We start from the raw sequence: 16,642 nt of genomic DNA, 5'->3' as shown, positions 1-16,642 counted from the left end.
GGGATTCCCTTCTGTCTTGCTGCTCTCCCCCTCTTCTCCTCCCACCCTCCCAGCTGCTCCTTGTCAGCTGCCTTCACAGCCTCTTCCTCCGTCTGCCTCTCAAGTGTTGGTGCTCCCCCAACCTCCCCCTCTACTTTTCCTTATTCTCTTTCTACTCCTATATTTCCCAGTGTTTAAGTGTCAGAGCACCTGGAAGTCATAAGAAATACCATAAATTATCAATGTAATTAACTCCATGATTAGAGTTGGAAACAGTTTTATTAGCAGAAACTATGACGATCGTCTGTGTGCGCAGCATAAAAACCGGCTATAGGCACACACGCGTATCCATGAGAAGAACAAGCCGTCAAGCGAAGTGCAATGGCCTGTTGCCACGTTTTCCCGTTAACATTCATTTATGGCTTGTTCATTTGTTTTATCGTGTGCTAGCAGACAAGTGGTAGCAAGCGCCAAAGGTTGGAGACGAATCAATGGGAGCCTAAGTCGTAACTGAGACCAGTCTGTTCATTAACACATTTCCCCGTTGACATTGGGAAGTGTCAGTGGGGTTAATGCCTCAGTCCAGTAGTGAAAGGAACTCCGAAGTGTGGTTTGTTCTGCACACTCTCCCTGAGAGATATCCTCCCTCCTTAACTCCGTAACCACTGCCTCTACACTTGACTCCCCTACCTCACCCCCAACTGCAGCTCCAGTCTCTCCCCTGAATGCTGCCTCCTGGACGTTTTCATCTGGAGATCCATCCCGAGGACCTCAACACTTTTCATGTCCAAAAATGAGCCACTTCTTGAATCTCTTGCAGTGGAATCTTGGCTCCTGGAACCCACTCTGGCCCATTTGTCTAAGCCACAGCTGAGAACTCTCTACATCTTTGAATCCATGCCTCCTTCTTGGTGCCATCCATGATCCCTATAGCCTGGACCATAGCCCAAACCTTCCAGCTAGTCTCCAGCACTCCCCCATCTGGTCCATCCACTAGTAATCCACTCAGGTAATCTTTTCGCCAGGGTAATAATCATTTTAAAAGGCCCATCCTATCATGTCCTAGACCTGCTTAAAGACTATGGGCATCTCAAGGCTAATATGTGGCTCCCCCTGTGCCTCCCTCCGCACCTTTGCTGAGGTGCTGGTCCCTTTGCTCAGCCTCCGTTTGAACAGGGAGGTTAAGAGGGTCTTTGCCATTCGTGGACCTCAGTGCCTGGTATGTGGCGGGCACTCAGCAAGTGCTTCTTGAATGAGTGAAAGAGGGTGAGCTGCTCCAAAATCTCCAGGGACTACCCCTTACCCATTTAGTACAGCCTAGACACCTCCCTAGTATTTCAGGCCCTTCATTATATGGACCAGAACTGTTCTTCTTACCCCTCAAAGCCTTAGTGTCCTCATCTGTAAAATAGTGATAAAGAAATAAACACCTGAGTGGCTTTAGGATGAAGCCTGGTTTTCTAACCTTGCTTCTGCACCTGGGAGTTCTACAACCTTTGGCAAGGCATACAACCTCCCTACCCTCTGCTCTCTTGACTATAAAATGGGGATATGGAGAGGCCCACATGAGACAATGCATGCGACCTACATTATTGGCACAGAACCTAGCACAGAGTAAATAAACATTCACTTCTTTGTAGCTCTAGGTTGGTTATTCCCCTTCTACCCACTTGCCACTGTTATTAATTCCCAGGGTATCCTTCCAAGGTTGCTTTATGAATATGCAAATAAATGCAACAGGTGTCCTTATTTTCTTTATTTTTACACAAAAGTTTACACGTCCCACATTAAGAGTCAGCAAACTTTTTTTGTAAAAGGCCAGATAGTAAATATTTTAGGTTTTAACAACATGATTTCTGTAGCTACTCACTTCTGTCATAGAGGAAAAACAGTCATAGACAATGAGTGTGGCTGTGTTCCAATTAACTTTATAAAAACTTAAATTTGATTTTCATGTCACTTTTTCATGTCGTGAAACGTTATTCTTCTTTAGGTTTTTTTTCAACTACTTAAAAATGTAAAAAGCTATTGTTAGGTTACAGTCTGTACAAACACAGTTGGCTGGATTTGGTCTGTTTTGTTTTCATTTTTCAATATATCTTGGAGAGCTTTTACCATGGATATGAAGAAGCTGCTTCTTTCTGTTTTGAGGACATATGACTTCATCCTGTGGATCCTAGTTTGTTTGTCCAAACTACTGCTGAAGGACTCTTAAATTGTTTCTATTCTTTACAAAATATTTTGCTATTACAAAATAGTGCTGTTATGAATAATCGTGTCCATCATCTTTTTTTTTTTTTGACATTTACAAATGTCTTAGGTCAGATTCCCCTAGAGGTGGAGTTGGAAAATGGATTTGGGTGTGTGTAATTTATTCAGGGAGTGCTAAGTGAGTGACGGAAGCAGAATGGGAAGGTGGAGACAGCCAAGCAAGGATTGTTCCCTGGGAAATCAGCCAAGGCCTGAGTGAGGGTGGAGCTTGCCGAGTTGTCCTACCTTGAGGTAAGGGGGTAGAGCTTTTGAACTTCTGGTTCAGGTAGTCATTGGCTTAGTTGTCAAGGTAGTGGGAGAAGCTCATTGAGTGGTTGCCAACAGCCAAATGTTGGACTCAGAAGAAGCCATTGGAGGGAGCACCAGCTGCAGAGGGGCCTGAGCTTGTCTGCAGCAGCACCCACCACAGCAGGTTTATCTGCAGCAGAGTCTCGGAACTGGAGGGGCAAAGCATGAGATGCAGTGTGGTGTGGCTAGACTGCCAAATTGCTGTCCATAAGGGCTGTATCAGTTTACATTTCTACCAGCAACATCTGAGAATGCCTACTTCAGCAGAGTCTTGCCAAATTAGTCTATTATTAAACTTTTGGATTTTTGCCAATCTAATGCTACATCACGGTATTTTTCATTTGCATATCTTTTAGAATAGAAAGATTGAGCATATTTTCACGTGTTTAAAAACATCCATGTGCGTTGTGTTGTTGTTTTTTTTCTGTCAACTATTCATATTCCTTTGTTGATTTTCCCTTTAGGGCCATTGGTCTGGTTTTTTTGTTTTGTTTTGGTTTGGTTTGTTTGTTTGTTTCTCAGAGTTCTTTATATATTATGGAAATTGGCCTTTTGACTGTGATATGAGTTATACATATTTTTCCAATTTTGTCATTTGTTTTTTTTTTTTTTTTTACTTTATTTGAGATAGTTTTGGCCAAGCAGAGGTTTTTGATCATAGGGTTGTTTGGACAAGTAAATAACATATGATGCAAAACACCTAGCACGAGGTCTGCTACCTGGTGGACATCGATAGATGTTCTCTTCCTTTCCTTGCGTCCCCCACCCCGCGTTCTGTGCTTTATCCAACTATGCTCAGTGTCGTTCCTTAAATATGGTCTAGATTTCCTACCTCTATGCATTCTCTGATGTTATTTTTTTTTATCTGAATGTCTTCCTTCTCACTTTAGACTTTAAAAATCCTACCCTTCTCTTAATTGGGTAGCTCAAATGTCATAGTCTTACTTACATCTGAATTCCTATACCTCTGTTAGCCTCCGTAGTCCACCTTGGATCCTGGTTGTTTACACACATTTGCCATGCTTTTACTAAGCCTCAGTTTCCTAATCTACGCCATGGAGTTGCTAGAGATTTATTTTTTTATTTTTGTGTTTACCATAAAAAAATTTTTACTGAAAAAATTCCACAAATGTAGAAACATGTAAAGTTTAAAACAGTAGTCACACATACACAGGCACGCTCATTCCCCACGGGTTCCCCCCGGCAGCCACTGTTTACAGCTCGTTTAGACCTTTCCTATCTAAGCCTACATAAATAGATAGGAAAGAGAGAGAAGTTTTCCTTTAAACACAAAACTGGAAGCATACTATCTGTGTTATTCTGCAACTTACTTTTTGTTATTTGGTAAAATAACATGAATAAGATGGTGCATTTAAAGCACCTGGCTCAGTGCTCAATAAATTGTAGCTATAACTGTTCTATACACCTTGTAGTGGTTTTTAAATTTTTTTTCAATTTTTTTATTACAGATGACATAAAATGTTATATTAGTTTCAAGTGCACAACATAGTGATTAGACATCTATATAATTTATGAAGTGATCACCCCAATAAATCTAATACCCATCTTACACCATATATAGTTATTATAATATTATTGACTATATTCCCTATGTTGTACTTTACATCCCTGTGACTATTTTTATAACTGGCAATTGTACTTCTTAATCCCTTTCCGCTTTTCACCCATGCCCCAAACTCCCTCCTGTCTAGCAACCATCAAAATGTTCTCTGTATCTATGAGTTTATTTCTGTTTGTTTATTCATTTATTTTGTTTTTCTTAATTCTACATATAAGTGAAGTAATATGATATTTATCTTTCTCTGACTTATTTCACTTAGTATAATGCCATCTAGGCCCATCCATGTTGTCGCAAATGGCAAGATTTTATTCTTTTTTATGTCTGAGTAATATTGTATTGCAGGAATGTACCATTTCTTTATCAATTCATCTATCGATGAACACTTAGGCTGCATCCGTATCTTGGCTATTGTAAATAATGCTGCAATGAATATATGGATTCATATGTCTTTCGAATGTGTTTTGGGTTCCTTCGGATTAATACCCAGAAGTGGAATTCCTGGGTTCTTCTTTGTCTCTTATTATGATCTCTGTCTTAAAGTCTGTTTTGCTTGGTATGCATATTGCTACTCCAGATTTTTTATTTGTTTCTATTTTTATGTCTTTTTCCATCCTTTTACTTTTAGTCTCCATGTGTCTTTCAATCTTAAGTGAGTCTCTTGGAGACAGCATATGTAGGGGTCTTATTTTCTTATCCATTCGACCACCCTAAGTCTTTTAATTGAAGTATTTAACCCATTTACATTTAAAGTAATTGTTGATAATTGTGTAGTTATTGCCATTTTATTATTCATATTTTCTATTTTTTCCTTCTTCTTAACTTTTTTTTTTTTGTAATTTTGGTTTGGCGGTGATGAACTTCTTTAGCTTTTTCTTGTCTTGGATATAGTGATTTTTTAAATGTTCTTTTGGCAGCAGAATATTTATCAAATGAAACAGTATATGGAAACCAATTTATAAATGAGATTGAGTGGAGCTGCCAGGCTAGGGTGAAGGTGGGTTGGGTAGAGGGCATGGGACCCTTAACCCTTTCATCTTCTCATCACTGTTTGAAAACCTTGTTGTGTTGGGCAGGGTTTGGGCACATTCTGTTTAGCAGAGTGGCATCATTATGGGATGTACTGTACAGGCAGTTTTCCCTTGGGTCTGAGGATGAAAAGCCAACTGGAATGAAAAGTTTTGCTTCCAAACTGGGTGGAAAGAGCCTGTGAGTCCTCAGGTAGGTGCAGATCTTGGTAGGTCGTGTGACCCAGTGGCTCCTCCATGGCTCAATGCTGGTCTGTGATGGAGTTTTCATTGGTCCATGAAGAAGAGAAGAAAATAAAGTCAATATGGTGAGATTTACATAAAGTTAAGCTTAATCAGATGTTTCTTTTTGGTACTGATGTCTTTTCTTTCATGAAATGGTGGTAATAATTAGAAGAATGTGTGTGTGTCTTACCTAAATAACAAGTTGGCAACTTTATGTTGGTCCCCTAAATTATTTCAAAATTTTACTGATTCATGAAATCTTGAAGTCTAGAGATGGCTGTCCTGGTCCATTGTGGCAGCTTTGCCAGGACTTTCCTGGAGCAATCCTAGAGTGACACAAAGTCCTATTGTTGTGCCAGGTGAGTCTGAGAGCTGCTATCTTTTGATGATATTGAAGCAGCTCTTGCAGGGCTGAGAGTGAACAGAGCTTCTCACAGGGGCCGTGGTCCAAGAAAGTCTCCTTCACAGTGAGGCTCTTGCTTGACTTTGTTGCCACCACTCTCTTGTCCTTAAGAGGGGGCATGGCTTCTTGGGACCACTGGGCCAAACATAGTGCCAGACTTTTCTCTCGAGGTTCCACAACCTAACCAAGACTAGGATGGGGTATGCAACTAGAACTTTGATAAAGGCTTGTGATTCACTTAAGAGAAATGAGCTCAAAGATAACACAAGGCCATATGACTGGGCTTATGAGCCCCACAACTCCCAATCTCCACTCAGTCCTAGCTGCCTTCTAAGTGGCAATGGCACAAGAACCATCTGAAGTCCCCCAGGGGACCCAGAGCCCTCAGTACATGGAGACTCTTCTTGCCCATCTCCAAGGACAGGCTGGGGTTTATGAAGGGAGGTGGCAGTTTCCTTATAGGCGTGCTTTCGGTATAAGAGGTAGAACCTGTCAAAGAACGAGGGGCTTTCTCCATTGCTCTATTGTCTCTCAGAAGCCATGACTTTTTGATTTTTGTCATTTAACCCCAAATCTCCATCACGGCAGTCGATGACAATGGATTGGGCCCAGAGGTTCTGACTGTTAAAAATGTGTTGACATCAGATTAGACACTTGGCTCTTTACATGTAAGGATGCTTGGATAGCATAAAAGTTTGTTTTTTGGAGTCTTTTATTCCCTTTAGAAGAAGGATTTCTTTGTGGCTTGGAGAGAGAAATTGTCTGAACTGTATCTTGCACTTTTTTTTTTCTTTGTTCATGTGATTTAAAAATTCTGGCATAGTTTTCAACTTGTAACCATTTACTTATATTTGCAAAATAACCATGTGGTATCCCTGGCCCTTTTAGTCCTCATAATAACCCAGTGAGGTAGGTGTCCGTATTTCACTTTTACTGGTGAGGAATCTGAGGCTCAGGGGAACTAAGTGACTTGCTCAACCCAAACTCCTAGTAAGAGGCAGAACTGACATCTGCCTGGCCCAAATCCTGTCCCCTCTCCTCTGAACAGCCAGGTCCTATCTATAGCTAGGGAATACATAAGTTCCTTTGTTTTCTTCTCTGCCAAGTTAAACACTGGCTCTTAAGGGTTTGATCTCAGGAGTCTTGGGGCCAATAGCATTGAGTTCTAGTTAGAGAAAAAAGTGATGACAGCAATAACAACAATGACGACAAACTACCAAGAAAGAACCCTCTGAATTTCCATTTTGACCAGATTGGAGAACTCTTTGTCAGGGTCAAGTTCAAAAAAGTGCCAGGTGGTCTGGGCAAAACATAAGCTACTCCCTTTACCTCTCTAGGGTGCTTTATGGTGTTGACACTAAGCCGCTCCATGGCACCAGCCTGGCAACACCAGAAGGAGACTCCCACTGACCCACCCACTTGCCCACCTCATTTTCAGGCACTCTCTTGGAAGCTGTCAAAAGGACTGTGTTTTCTGCTGCTGCTGGTTGTGCTGACCTTCTCCTGGGGACAAGGAGTGACGTTTAGACTCCCAATTCTGCAGTACCGCTCCCAGAGCTTCTAGGGTGGCTAACAGGATCTCTCTCCTACTCTACCCCCTAAGCCTGGGATGCAGGGCGAGGCGTGGTTGGGACCTACTGAGATGAGGATTTGCTGCTGGTGGCACTAGGGGGAAGAGCAGCACTGAAGCTCAGGGGAGCCAAATCCTGGCCAACAGGGATGGGGAAGAGCACAGGGCGCTGGGCTCTCATCTCTCCTGGTTTGGACCCTACCAGGAAAGGATAGAGGGGACTGGCTCATGACCTGAGAACCGGAGTAGGGATGGCGGAGGGAGAGGGTCCCAGGACCTTATCTCACTTAAGCAAGGAATCCAGGCTAGTGGGTGGGGCTGACTAGGGAAAGGAGAACACTCAGGCCTGAGTGGATGCTTTTAGGCTGAACATCCATCATGGTCTGGGGTAGGTTCTTGGGGAGCGCAGGAATCAGGCTGCCCTGGTTTGAAATTCCAGGCCCTGATTTACCTGTCGTATACCACTGAGCTTCATTGTCTACGGTATACACGTACCCACCACAGTCCAGACACTGTCATGAATACAGTGGTTCATATACACTGTGACAGTGACAGTGTTTACGAGGGAGGCCACCTTGTAGAATGACCTGCCTAATAATGAACACGTGAAGAACTTGCTCAAATTTTTGAGACAAATAACTCAAATAGTTAAGATATCAAAGGACGTGAGTAGAAAAATTTCACTAGTGGTAAATAGATGTATGAAAAAACTTTCAACCTCAGAAGTAATGAAAAAGGGAGATAAATGCAACACTGTAGTATTATTTTATGCTTATTCAATTAGCAAAGTATAAGAATGTTAATAACATGCTATGCTGGTGAGATTGTACTCTAAGTAGCACATTTATACATTTTGATGCAACTCTTTTGGAAAGTGAAACACCAGTGTGTACTTAGAGCCATAAATGTTTGTAACCTTTGATATTGTCTTTCTAGTCCATCAAATTAATCCTAAAATAATAATCCTTTCAAAATGATTATTATTCAAATTTTTTAAATATACAGAATAAAATGGAATGGCGTAATGAACCCTCCAATACTAAAGGAGTATTTTAACACACAAAAAAAGCCACATGAGTGAAATATCCATAGTCAAAAAAAAAAAAAAACAATTTAAGCGTGTAATAGAATGTCTGAATAAATCATGATTTTTTTCTTCATATAGACTATTATATAGCAATTAATATGATAAGTATAAAAATCGTGGAATTGTATAAAGTATGATCTAATGCTAAGTGAAAAATCAGAATTTTGAGTTGTATCTACAGATGATGACAAGATATAAGCACGTAATTTTGAGTTGTATCTACAGATGATGACAAGATATAAGCACGTATACCTGAGCACAGTTCGAAAGGAAGTATGCAAAAGTATTTGCTCTGTTGGGGCGGAGAACGATGGATTCACTTTTTTCTCCTTGAATATTGTTGTTATATTATTTTTATAATAAAATTTATTATAAAATTATTTTTACAATAAAATTTATTATAAAATTATTTTTATAATAAAATTAATGAAAGGGATATTCTAGGCTTCGCCCCAAGGCAATCTGTGAATGGGTATTTTTTGGGCACCTATTCCACAGGTAATTTGTAGGAAGAGTTGCATTAAGAAATGGCAGGGGCTAAGCACAGGCTGCAGTTTGAGGACACGGGTTGCTCCATAAGAGTCTCGAAGACTCAGAATGTCGGAGCTACATGGGACCAATCTAATATCTTCATTTTGCAGTCAAAAGTCCTGAGGCCCAGAGAGGCTAAGTGACTTGCCCAGGATACCCAGCCAAAGCCTGATGATTCCACGTAGGCGGTAGTCACTCCTATTGGACTAGCTGCCTGGCCTTAGCTCAGTCCCCTGCCTCAGGATGCCTCCACTTTCCTAGAGTTGGCAAGAAAGCAGCCAAACAGAAAGCAGTCTTCTTCAGAGCAGGCAGGGGAGGGACACCCTCCATAGGGAGGGCACAGAGATGCTGCTCCCCGACGCAAACCCCTGTGCCACGGTTGTCTCCACAGGACCCTGAGTGAACTCAGCCAGACCCACGTCTCCCAGCAGCGTGTCGGGCCGTCCCGGACCGTCCGACTTTACCCGGCCACCTCAGCCAGCGGCCAGCTGACTTCCAATGCTCTGCCCGCGGGCCCAGGCCTTGAGCAGAGGGATGGCACCCAGCAAGCAGCATATCTGGACCACCTGTCATCCCCCTGGGGTAAGGACACCCTGTCTCGGGATCCTAGAAGAACAGGGCATCTGAACCTCTGACCTTCTGCCCATCTCGCTTCTTCCCTCCATTCTCACTGGGGGGCTGAGTTGTCACCTACCTGCCCCTCATCCTTTCAGTCAATCAACAAGCAGCTGTCGAGCACCTGCTCTGTGCCCTCTTCCAGGGGTCCCAAACCAGCTGATCAGGACTTTGCCAGTTCGAGACCCTTAGACCTCGATTGCTCCATTTCTGCCCTGTCTGTCACCCATCCTGCCTTCGCTTCCCTCATATCCACCTATGACTCTCACCTCCCTGGCCCTGGTCCTTCCACTTCATCCTTTCTGCAAACTCTACCCTTCCTGGACCAACCCGACCAGCTGCTTCCTTAGCACCTATGGTTGGGCCTCTGCCTCCCAGAAGAGAGAACCCAGCATCCCTGTGGATTCGCGCCTCTGCATTCCTGGTTGTTGCTAATGCTCATGTGTGTCTGGACACTCTCTCTCATTCTTCTGAGCAGCTACTCCAAGCTGCTCCCACTTTCCCAGGTCCCATCCCATCAGCTTTGGATGAGACCGCCACTCCCGAAAGCTCCTCACCTTCCTGCCCGTCTGCCTGCCCAGGACTCACACTGCTTCCTCATCTCAACTCGTGCCCAACTGACTTCCTGTCTTTTTTTTTTTTTCCCCCCGTTTTTAAAATTGAGGCGGAGTTCTCATAACATGAAATGACACTTTAAAGTGTACACATCAGAGGTTCTCAGTACATTCACTGTCTGGGCAACTGCCACTATTGTGCAACTGCAGAACGTTGTCATCGCTCCAGACAGAAATCCCACAGCCATTAAGCAGCCACTCCCCACTCCCCCTGGCCCCAGCCCCTGGTCCCACTGACCTACTGGCCATCTCTGTAGATTTGCATATTCCGGACATTACACAGAAAGGGGATCATGCAATTCGTGGCCTTTCCTGCCTGGTTCTTTCACTTGCTGTAACGTTTTCGAGGTTCATCCCCGTCGTCGCGTGTGCCAGTCCTTCATTGCTTTTTATTGTTAATGACCTTCTTTCTTGTCATCTTGAAAAGGAGGTGCCTTTCTTCTTGTCTGAGACACACGCCACCTTTCTCGACTCCTCTGGAACACTAGGCCATCCCTTGTCTTCCCCTCGCCCCCTCGGTCCTCGGCCCTTTCCTGGCAGCTCGTACACTTGCTTACAGCTCTCCATCCTCTCTCTGTCTCCTCCCGTCACCGTCAAGCTTCTTGAACATGTGGTCCGCGTAGACTTTTCACGCTTCCCTCCCCAACCCCTCTGCTTTCCCGCTTTCCTCCCTGGGCTCCCCACACCAGATGAACACCCCTCCTTGGAATTTAAGTGAAGCGACCTCAGCTCATACTGCTGCAGTGACCTCCACACTGGTCATCCTGCCTCCTCACCCACCTGCACACCCAGCGGGGAGGGCATTCGCCCCTCCCTGGTTCCTCTTGGATCTCTTACTAGAATTTTTCAGTGACTTCTCACCACCAGCCAAAGTGCCCGGTCCTTGTTCTGGCATTCAGCCCACCCCCGCCCCCCGCCCCACCCAACCCGACTCTAATCATTCTTTCAGACTTTATCTTCCTCCCCTTCTCTTAGAAAACTCTTTGCTCCAGCAGGTCTGAGCTACATTCTTTTTTCTGCCTTTTGGTTCAAAGCCCAGCTGTACCACTCGCAACCCAACCTTCTCTGAGCCTGTTTCCTCACCTGTAAAATTGAAATATTAGGTTGGATATAGGAACATTGCCAGCAGTCAACCACTCTAACCTACAAAAATAGCAACTTCTAATGGTTTGACCTAAAATGATACTCATTCCAGAGGGTTGAGAGTTAGTGTGCATGAAGCGTGAGCTTCGTTGGCTGCACACTGACGTCCCTCAGTAAGTGCTGGGCTGTGAGCGCCTCGAAGGTCACCCTGCCCCCACTGTGGGGCCTTGCATCCAGCGAGTACTTAGCAAATGCCCTTGGGATGGATTCTCCCCTGGCCCCTTGGGCCTTTCTAACCATCCTCTGGAGGTCACAGCTGTGCCTCTCAGCCCTGCCCCCTGGACCCAAGCCCTCTCTCTACAGGGCTGAACCTCACGGAGAAAATCAAGAAGATCAAGATCGTCTTCACTCCCACCATCTGCAAGCAGACCTGTGCCCATGGGCACTGTGCCAACAGCTGTGAGCGTGGCGACACTACCACCCTGTACAGCCAAGGCGGTCACGGGCATGACCCCAAATCTGGCTTCCGCATCTGTGAGTCCCTTCCCCGCTCAGAAGAGGGTTTCTGGCTGGCCATGTGTCCCAAGCTACTGAGGGCTGCAGGAAGGGCATGAAGTGCTCTTTAGAAAGACAAGGGCTGGTTATTACCTACCCTTCCTCACCCCGAGCCTCCTGGAAAGTCCCTGCATTTCAGGGGATGCTGGGCTCCCTGAGCCATGCAGATTTGGAGGACTGCTCCGCCTGCTTCTCTGTTGTCACCCACCAGTGACACGGTGGGTGATGCTGTATTCTTTAACTGCCAGTCACCCTGAGGTCTATGTTGCAGATTTCTGCCAGATCCCCTGCTTGAACGGAGGCCGCTGCATCGGCAGGGACGAGTGCTGGTGCCCCGCCAACTCCACCGGGAAGTTCTGCCATCTGCCTGCCCCAAAGCTGGAAAGGGAGCCTCCCGAGAGGGACTCCCACCGCAGGGACTCAGTGGAAGGCCCCTTGAGGCAGTCCACCTTCACATTGCCTCTCTCCAACCAGCTGGGTGAGTGAGGGGCTGGGGATGCGGGGCAAAGGGCACACAGGGTTACTGAGCATGCGGTGCAGGGGTTCTGGGCATCTGGTGGAGAGGACAGGAAGCCATCTCCAGGCCTTTCTTTACAGTCGAACCTCCCTCCTCCTCTGCTCTCAGGGCTCAATTTTATTCCCTAAACTTATCGTTGTCCTTCCACCTGAATTCATCAATAGTTTTGCCCTCAGCCCCTACTGGGTGCAATGCCTGAGACAAGAGAGTATAAGCACAGGGTTTTCCTGCCTGCAGGAAGCCCATTGACCTGGACAACAGAGAGTGGGCAGACAGGGAAAGAGAATAGCATCATAAAACATTTCATTTCCCCTGCTTTTTATTATTAGGTGCCAAATAAAATATACAAAATATATAGGCAGTCAGGGGGTGGAGAGCCCCGTAAGCCCAGGGTGTTGAGGGAAGGCTGTGTGGAAGAGGCGGGCCTCCGCAGGCCTTCAACAGTGGCAGCCTTCGGTTAAGCAGAGGGGAGAGGGAGGAGCTCCTCTGCAGAGGGCCTGGCCTGAGCCAAGGCATGGAGGCAGGACTGTGCAGGTCAGTTGGGCTGGAACTCAGGGGCTATGCAGGATGGTGGGGAAGGCGAAACCAGGAAGGTAGTTTAGAAGCTGATAATGAAGATCCTTCACTGGCAGGCAGGGAGTGAAGGAGTCTGCACTTCATCCTGTCCTCACTGGGGAATTGTGCTGGGGTTGGGGCTCTGTTTCCCCGACTCTGACCCCAGCCCCTGTGTCCAGTCTCTGTGAACCCCTCCTTGGTGAAGGTGCACATACACCACCCGCCCGAGGCCTCCGTGCAGGTCCACCAGGTGGCCCGGGTGCGGGGCGAGGCTGAGGAGGTCGCGGAGGAGAACAGCGTGGAGACCAGACCCTCGCTCCGGCTCCCCGCAAGCCCTGGCCACAGCTACTGGGACAGCAACAGCATCCCTTCTCGACCTGGAGAGGCCCCTCGGCCACTGCCCCCAGCAGCTCCCAGGCCTCGGGGACTGCTGGGACGGTGTTACCTGAGCTCTGTGAATGGCCAGGTGAGAATGAAGCTCCAGCCTCAGCCCTGAAGGCTTCCAGGACAGTGCTTGCCCCTCACTCTGCCCCTTCTTCTCTCTCTCCTCCTTGTTCTTATGGCATGTGAGTGTCTGCAGAGTCTCCCACTCCTCAGATGGGAAAACTCAGGTCATAAAATTGCCTGGGTGCAGAGAGGCTGGGCCTCCTACCTGCCCCCCCCCCCAGGTACCTGTCAGTGCCAGGCATGCAGAAGAGGACATAAGAGACTTTAGAGGGGAACCAGTTTCCCTCCCTGAGTCTCAGTAAATCCTAGGCTCTCCTAGACATAAGTCTAGGACCCCCTGGTACATGGGCAGTGAGGCTATTAGATCTGGTGAGAAAGAATTTGGTATTCAACTGAGACTGGGATCACAGAGATGTTGAATTAGCAAATGCAGGTTAAACTCCAAAGTCTTGAAGGTGCATATGAGAGACACTCCATCCCCCTCTGAAGGTATCGTAGTTAGTGATGGAAAATCAGGTGAGCTTTTATGAGTCCAGGAAACTAAGAACAGAAGCTAAGCCTGACTCAGGATGGTTTTTCTTAGGCTTGTAGTTGGGTATTTCCAGAAATCCCTCATGAGGTTAGGGAACTGGAGGAGGTGGGAGGTAGCCAAAGGACAGGGACTTTGAGTCCCCAGACTTCCCCTGACCTCTCAGCTTGTAGTGTCCCTAAGCCTGAACCTTGTCCATGGGGAAGGTTGACACTGTGGGTGACCCTGAAATTTGATGGAAGAAAGCCCATCCTTTGGGACTCTGTGGGCCAGGACATGGCAGGGGCATTGTGCAGAGAAAATCTTGTCTTGCCTGGGATGTGTCCACACTCCTTAAGTTTCGGGCTTGGTAGAATGGACTGCAGGTTTCTTTGCTTCCTTCCTGGACATCAGCTGACTCTCTCCTACTCTCTCTTGGGTGTGGGTACCCTCTGGCAAGCTGTGGGGCGGCAGGGTGGTGGGGAGGACAGCTTTTGTTTCAGCCTTTCCTGGGACATATCTGTACATAGCAGAGAAAGTAACAAGTGGTGACAGGTGTCCGTGGCGTTTTTTTCCAGTGTGCCAACCCCCTGCTAGAGTTGACTGCCCAAGAGGACTGCTGTGGCAGTGTGGGAGCCTTCTGGGGGGTGACCTTGTGTGCCCCATGCCCCCCCAGACCAGGTGAGTGCTGGGTGCCAGGGTCCAGGGTTGCAGGTAAAGCCCTCTCAGTGCCTGGCCTTTGCCGCGTGCCCCCCATCCATCTCTCTCCAGGGTCTCAGAGGTCGGGCAAGTAGAATTTGCTCGTAAAGAAGGCAGCCTTTCCAGATCTGCTTTGAGCATGCTTCTGGCCAGTGGCCAAGGCTCCTGATGGCTCAGACCCTCTGCTGGGTGCAGCCTGGCCTGCTTGCTCCAGTTGATTGCCTGGGAGGGATTCCTTCCTCTTGCCAGTTGTTCTTGCTCAGATTTTAGAGATCCCATCCTAGGATGGACCCTCTTCCACCCCTGGACCCCTCCCATATCCCCCCTGCCCAGGTACCAGGGGCCCAGACGTCTAGATTTGTTGGTTCAGTGTTCTCCTCATTCTCTCCCTTCTCCTCACCTCCTTCTTCCTGCCTCCTGTCTTTGAATAAGAATTAGGTGTTTGTCCCAGAATGTCTTCAGCCTTGGAGTTTGGGAAATTCATTTCCCTGTCCTCTTTTGCATAGTGGGAAAACCTAACATGTATTTATTCATTCATTCTTTCATTTATTCACTCACTCACTCACTCACTCACTCACGCACTCACTCGCTCAGCAAATCCCAGGTGCCTCGTGTGTGCCATGCACGGGGAACTCAGGAGCGAGGGAAATGCCGCTCCTGCAGGCGTTGACCTTGCAGTCAGGGGGCTGCGCCTGAGTATGGTTTCTGCCTGCTCAGCCTGTCTTCCCCCTCCAGGCCTCACTCTTGGGCCCCCGCCTGCCGTGTATTTCTTTTGCCTGTCAGCAGTAGACTCAGTGAGTCGACTTTGTGGGGGCCTGGACCAGAGCCCAAAGGTAGGAGGGATGGGGCTGTTCTTAACTTCAGGTTCGGCTGTAGAGCAGTGACCATATTTTCCAAACTAAAAATAAGTGTAGATGATTTCACGGGGTGATAGAATTTTTGGCAAAGCAGCAAAGGGTAGTATTAAGCTTCTGGGCTTGACTGTCTGACACGTACCAAGTACCAGTCCCAGCTCTGCCCACTGACCTCTCTCTGCTCCATCTCTGATCTGCAGAATGGAGACAAAAATAGCACCAGTCTGGTAGGGCTGCTGCAGAGAGTAGACGATATGATGCATATGCTTAGCGTTAGGTCCATAAATGGTAGATGTTAATATTATTATTAGAAAGCACCTCTCCGAAAGGGAAGAGGGAATGGACCCGCTGCCCCACGGGGAGGAGTGCCTCGAAGTGCTCGGCATCTCCCCCTGCAGGCCAGAGATGTTTTGCCACTTTTCTTTCTTCCTTGTTTTCCTTCCTCCTGGTCCTGCTGATCCTTGAGACTTCCACATTCCACATTCCGTTCAGTCAACAACTATTTGCACTGATGAAGCGACCATTGAAAGAGCCCCTAGTCTGCAGGCCCTGGACAGACAGTGGAGAATGAGGTAGAAACAGTGGCTCTCGGTGGGACTGGGGGGTTGCCATGGGGAAGGGGGATCGCAGACAGGCAGCAGCGGGCATCAGGAAAAGAGTGCTCGTGCAGTGACTAGACAGTACCCAATGTGGTGGGAACAGACAGCAGAACTGAGGACACCGATAAGTCCTATAGCACCTTTGTGCAAATTAGAGAAAGACGCCCCTTCTATTAGTTCAAAACGGTCTGTATAAATACAGAAATCTAGTTTGCTGATGATTCCTTTAGATGTAGTGCTTCGATGCCGTGCACAAGCTGCACGGCTCTCCACGGTAGGGTAGGAAATCCTCGCTCGAACTGGTGGACCAGGGAAAGCTTCTCGGAGGAAGTATCATCCAGGATGAGATCTGAAGAATTCTTAGACTAGGCCAGTCAAAGAGATGGGGAAGAGCTTAACAAGCCAAGGAAATTGCATATGCAGGTGAGACCAAAAGAGTGAGCAACATTTCCCAGAGCAAGCACACCCCAGGCGGAGCCCTCTTCCCCACTGAGTGCAGCACATCTGAGTAAGCTAGGCACATTGGTGCAGACCCTGGAATGGCAAGCATTCCATCACACCAAAGAGCATAGCAACAAAGACCAAGACCACATAAACATTTACAACACGTTAGAGTGCAGCTGGGCATTGTATAG

General features: G+C 46.9%; 1 protein-coding gene across 4 annotated transcripts in view; it reads left to right on the top strand.

Annotated features, from left to right (window-relative positions):
• The window catches only part of LTBP2 (latent transforming growth factor beta binding protein 2), a 99,423-nt gene that overhangs the window by 39,630 nt on the left and 43,151 nt on the right, over positions 1-16,642 (top strand). For all 4 annotated transcript variants that reach the window (XM_036238440.1, XM_016138970.2, XM_016138977.2 and 1 more), the window contains exons 4-8: positions 9,353-9,543; positions 11,637-11,807; positions 12,100-12,306; positions 13,080-13,366; positions 14,434-14,536. In XM_036238440.1, the coding sequence (XP_036094333.1) occupies positions 9,353-9,543; positions 11,637-11,807; positions 12,100-12,306; positions 13,080-13,366; positions 14,434-14,536 (959 nt within the window). The remainder of the gene's footprint in view (positions 1-9,352; positions 9,544-11,636; positions 11,808-12,099; positions 12,307-13,079; positions 13,367-14,433; positions 14,537-16,642) is intronic.

The sequence above is a fragment of the Rousettus aegyptiacus genome, unplaced genomic scaffold, assembly GCF_014176215.1.
Source record: "Rousettus aegyptiacus isolate mRouAeg1 unplaced genomic scaffold, mRouAeg1.p scaffold_m13_p_3, whole genome shotgun sequence".
Lineage (NCBI taxonomy): Eukaryota > Metazoa > Chordata > Mammalia > Chiroptera > Pteropodidae > Rousettus > Rousettus aegyptiacus.
Note: the sequence above shows the minus strand (reverse complement) of the source record. Positions and strands in the feature narration are given on the sequence as shown.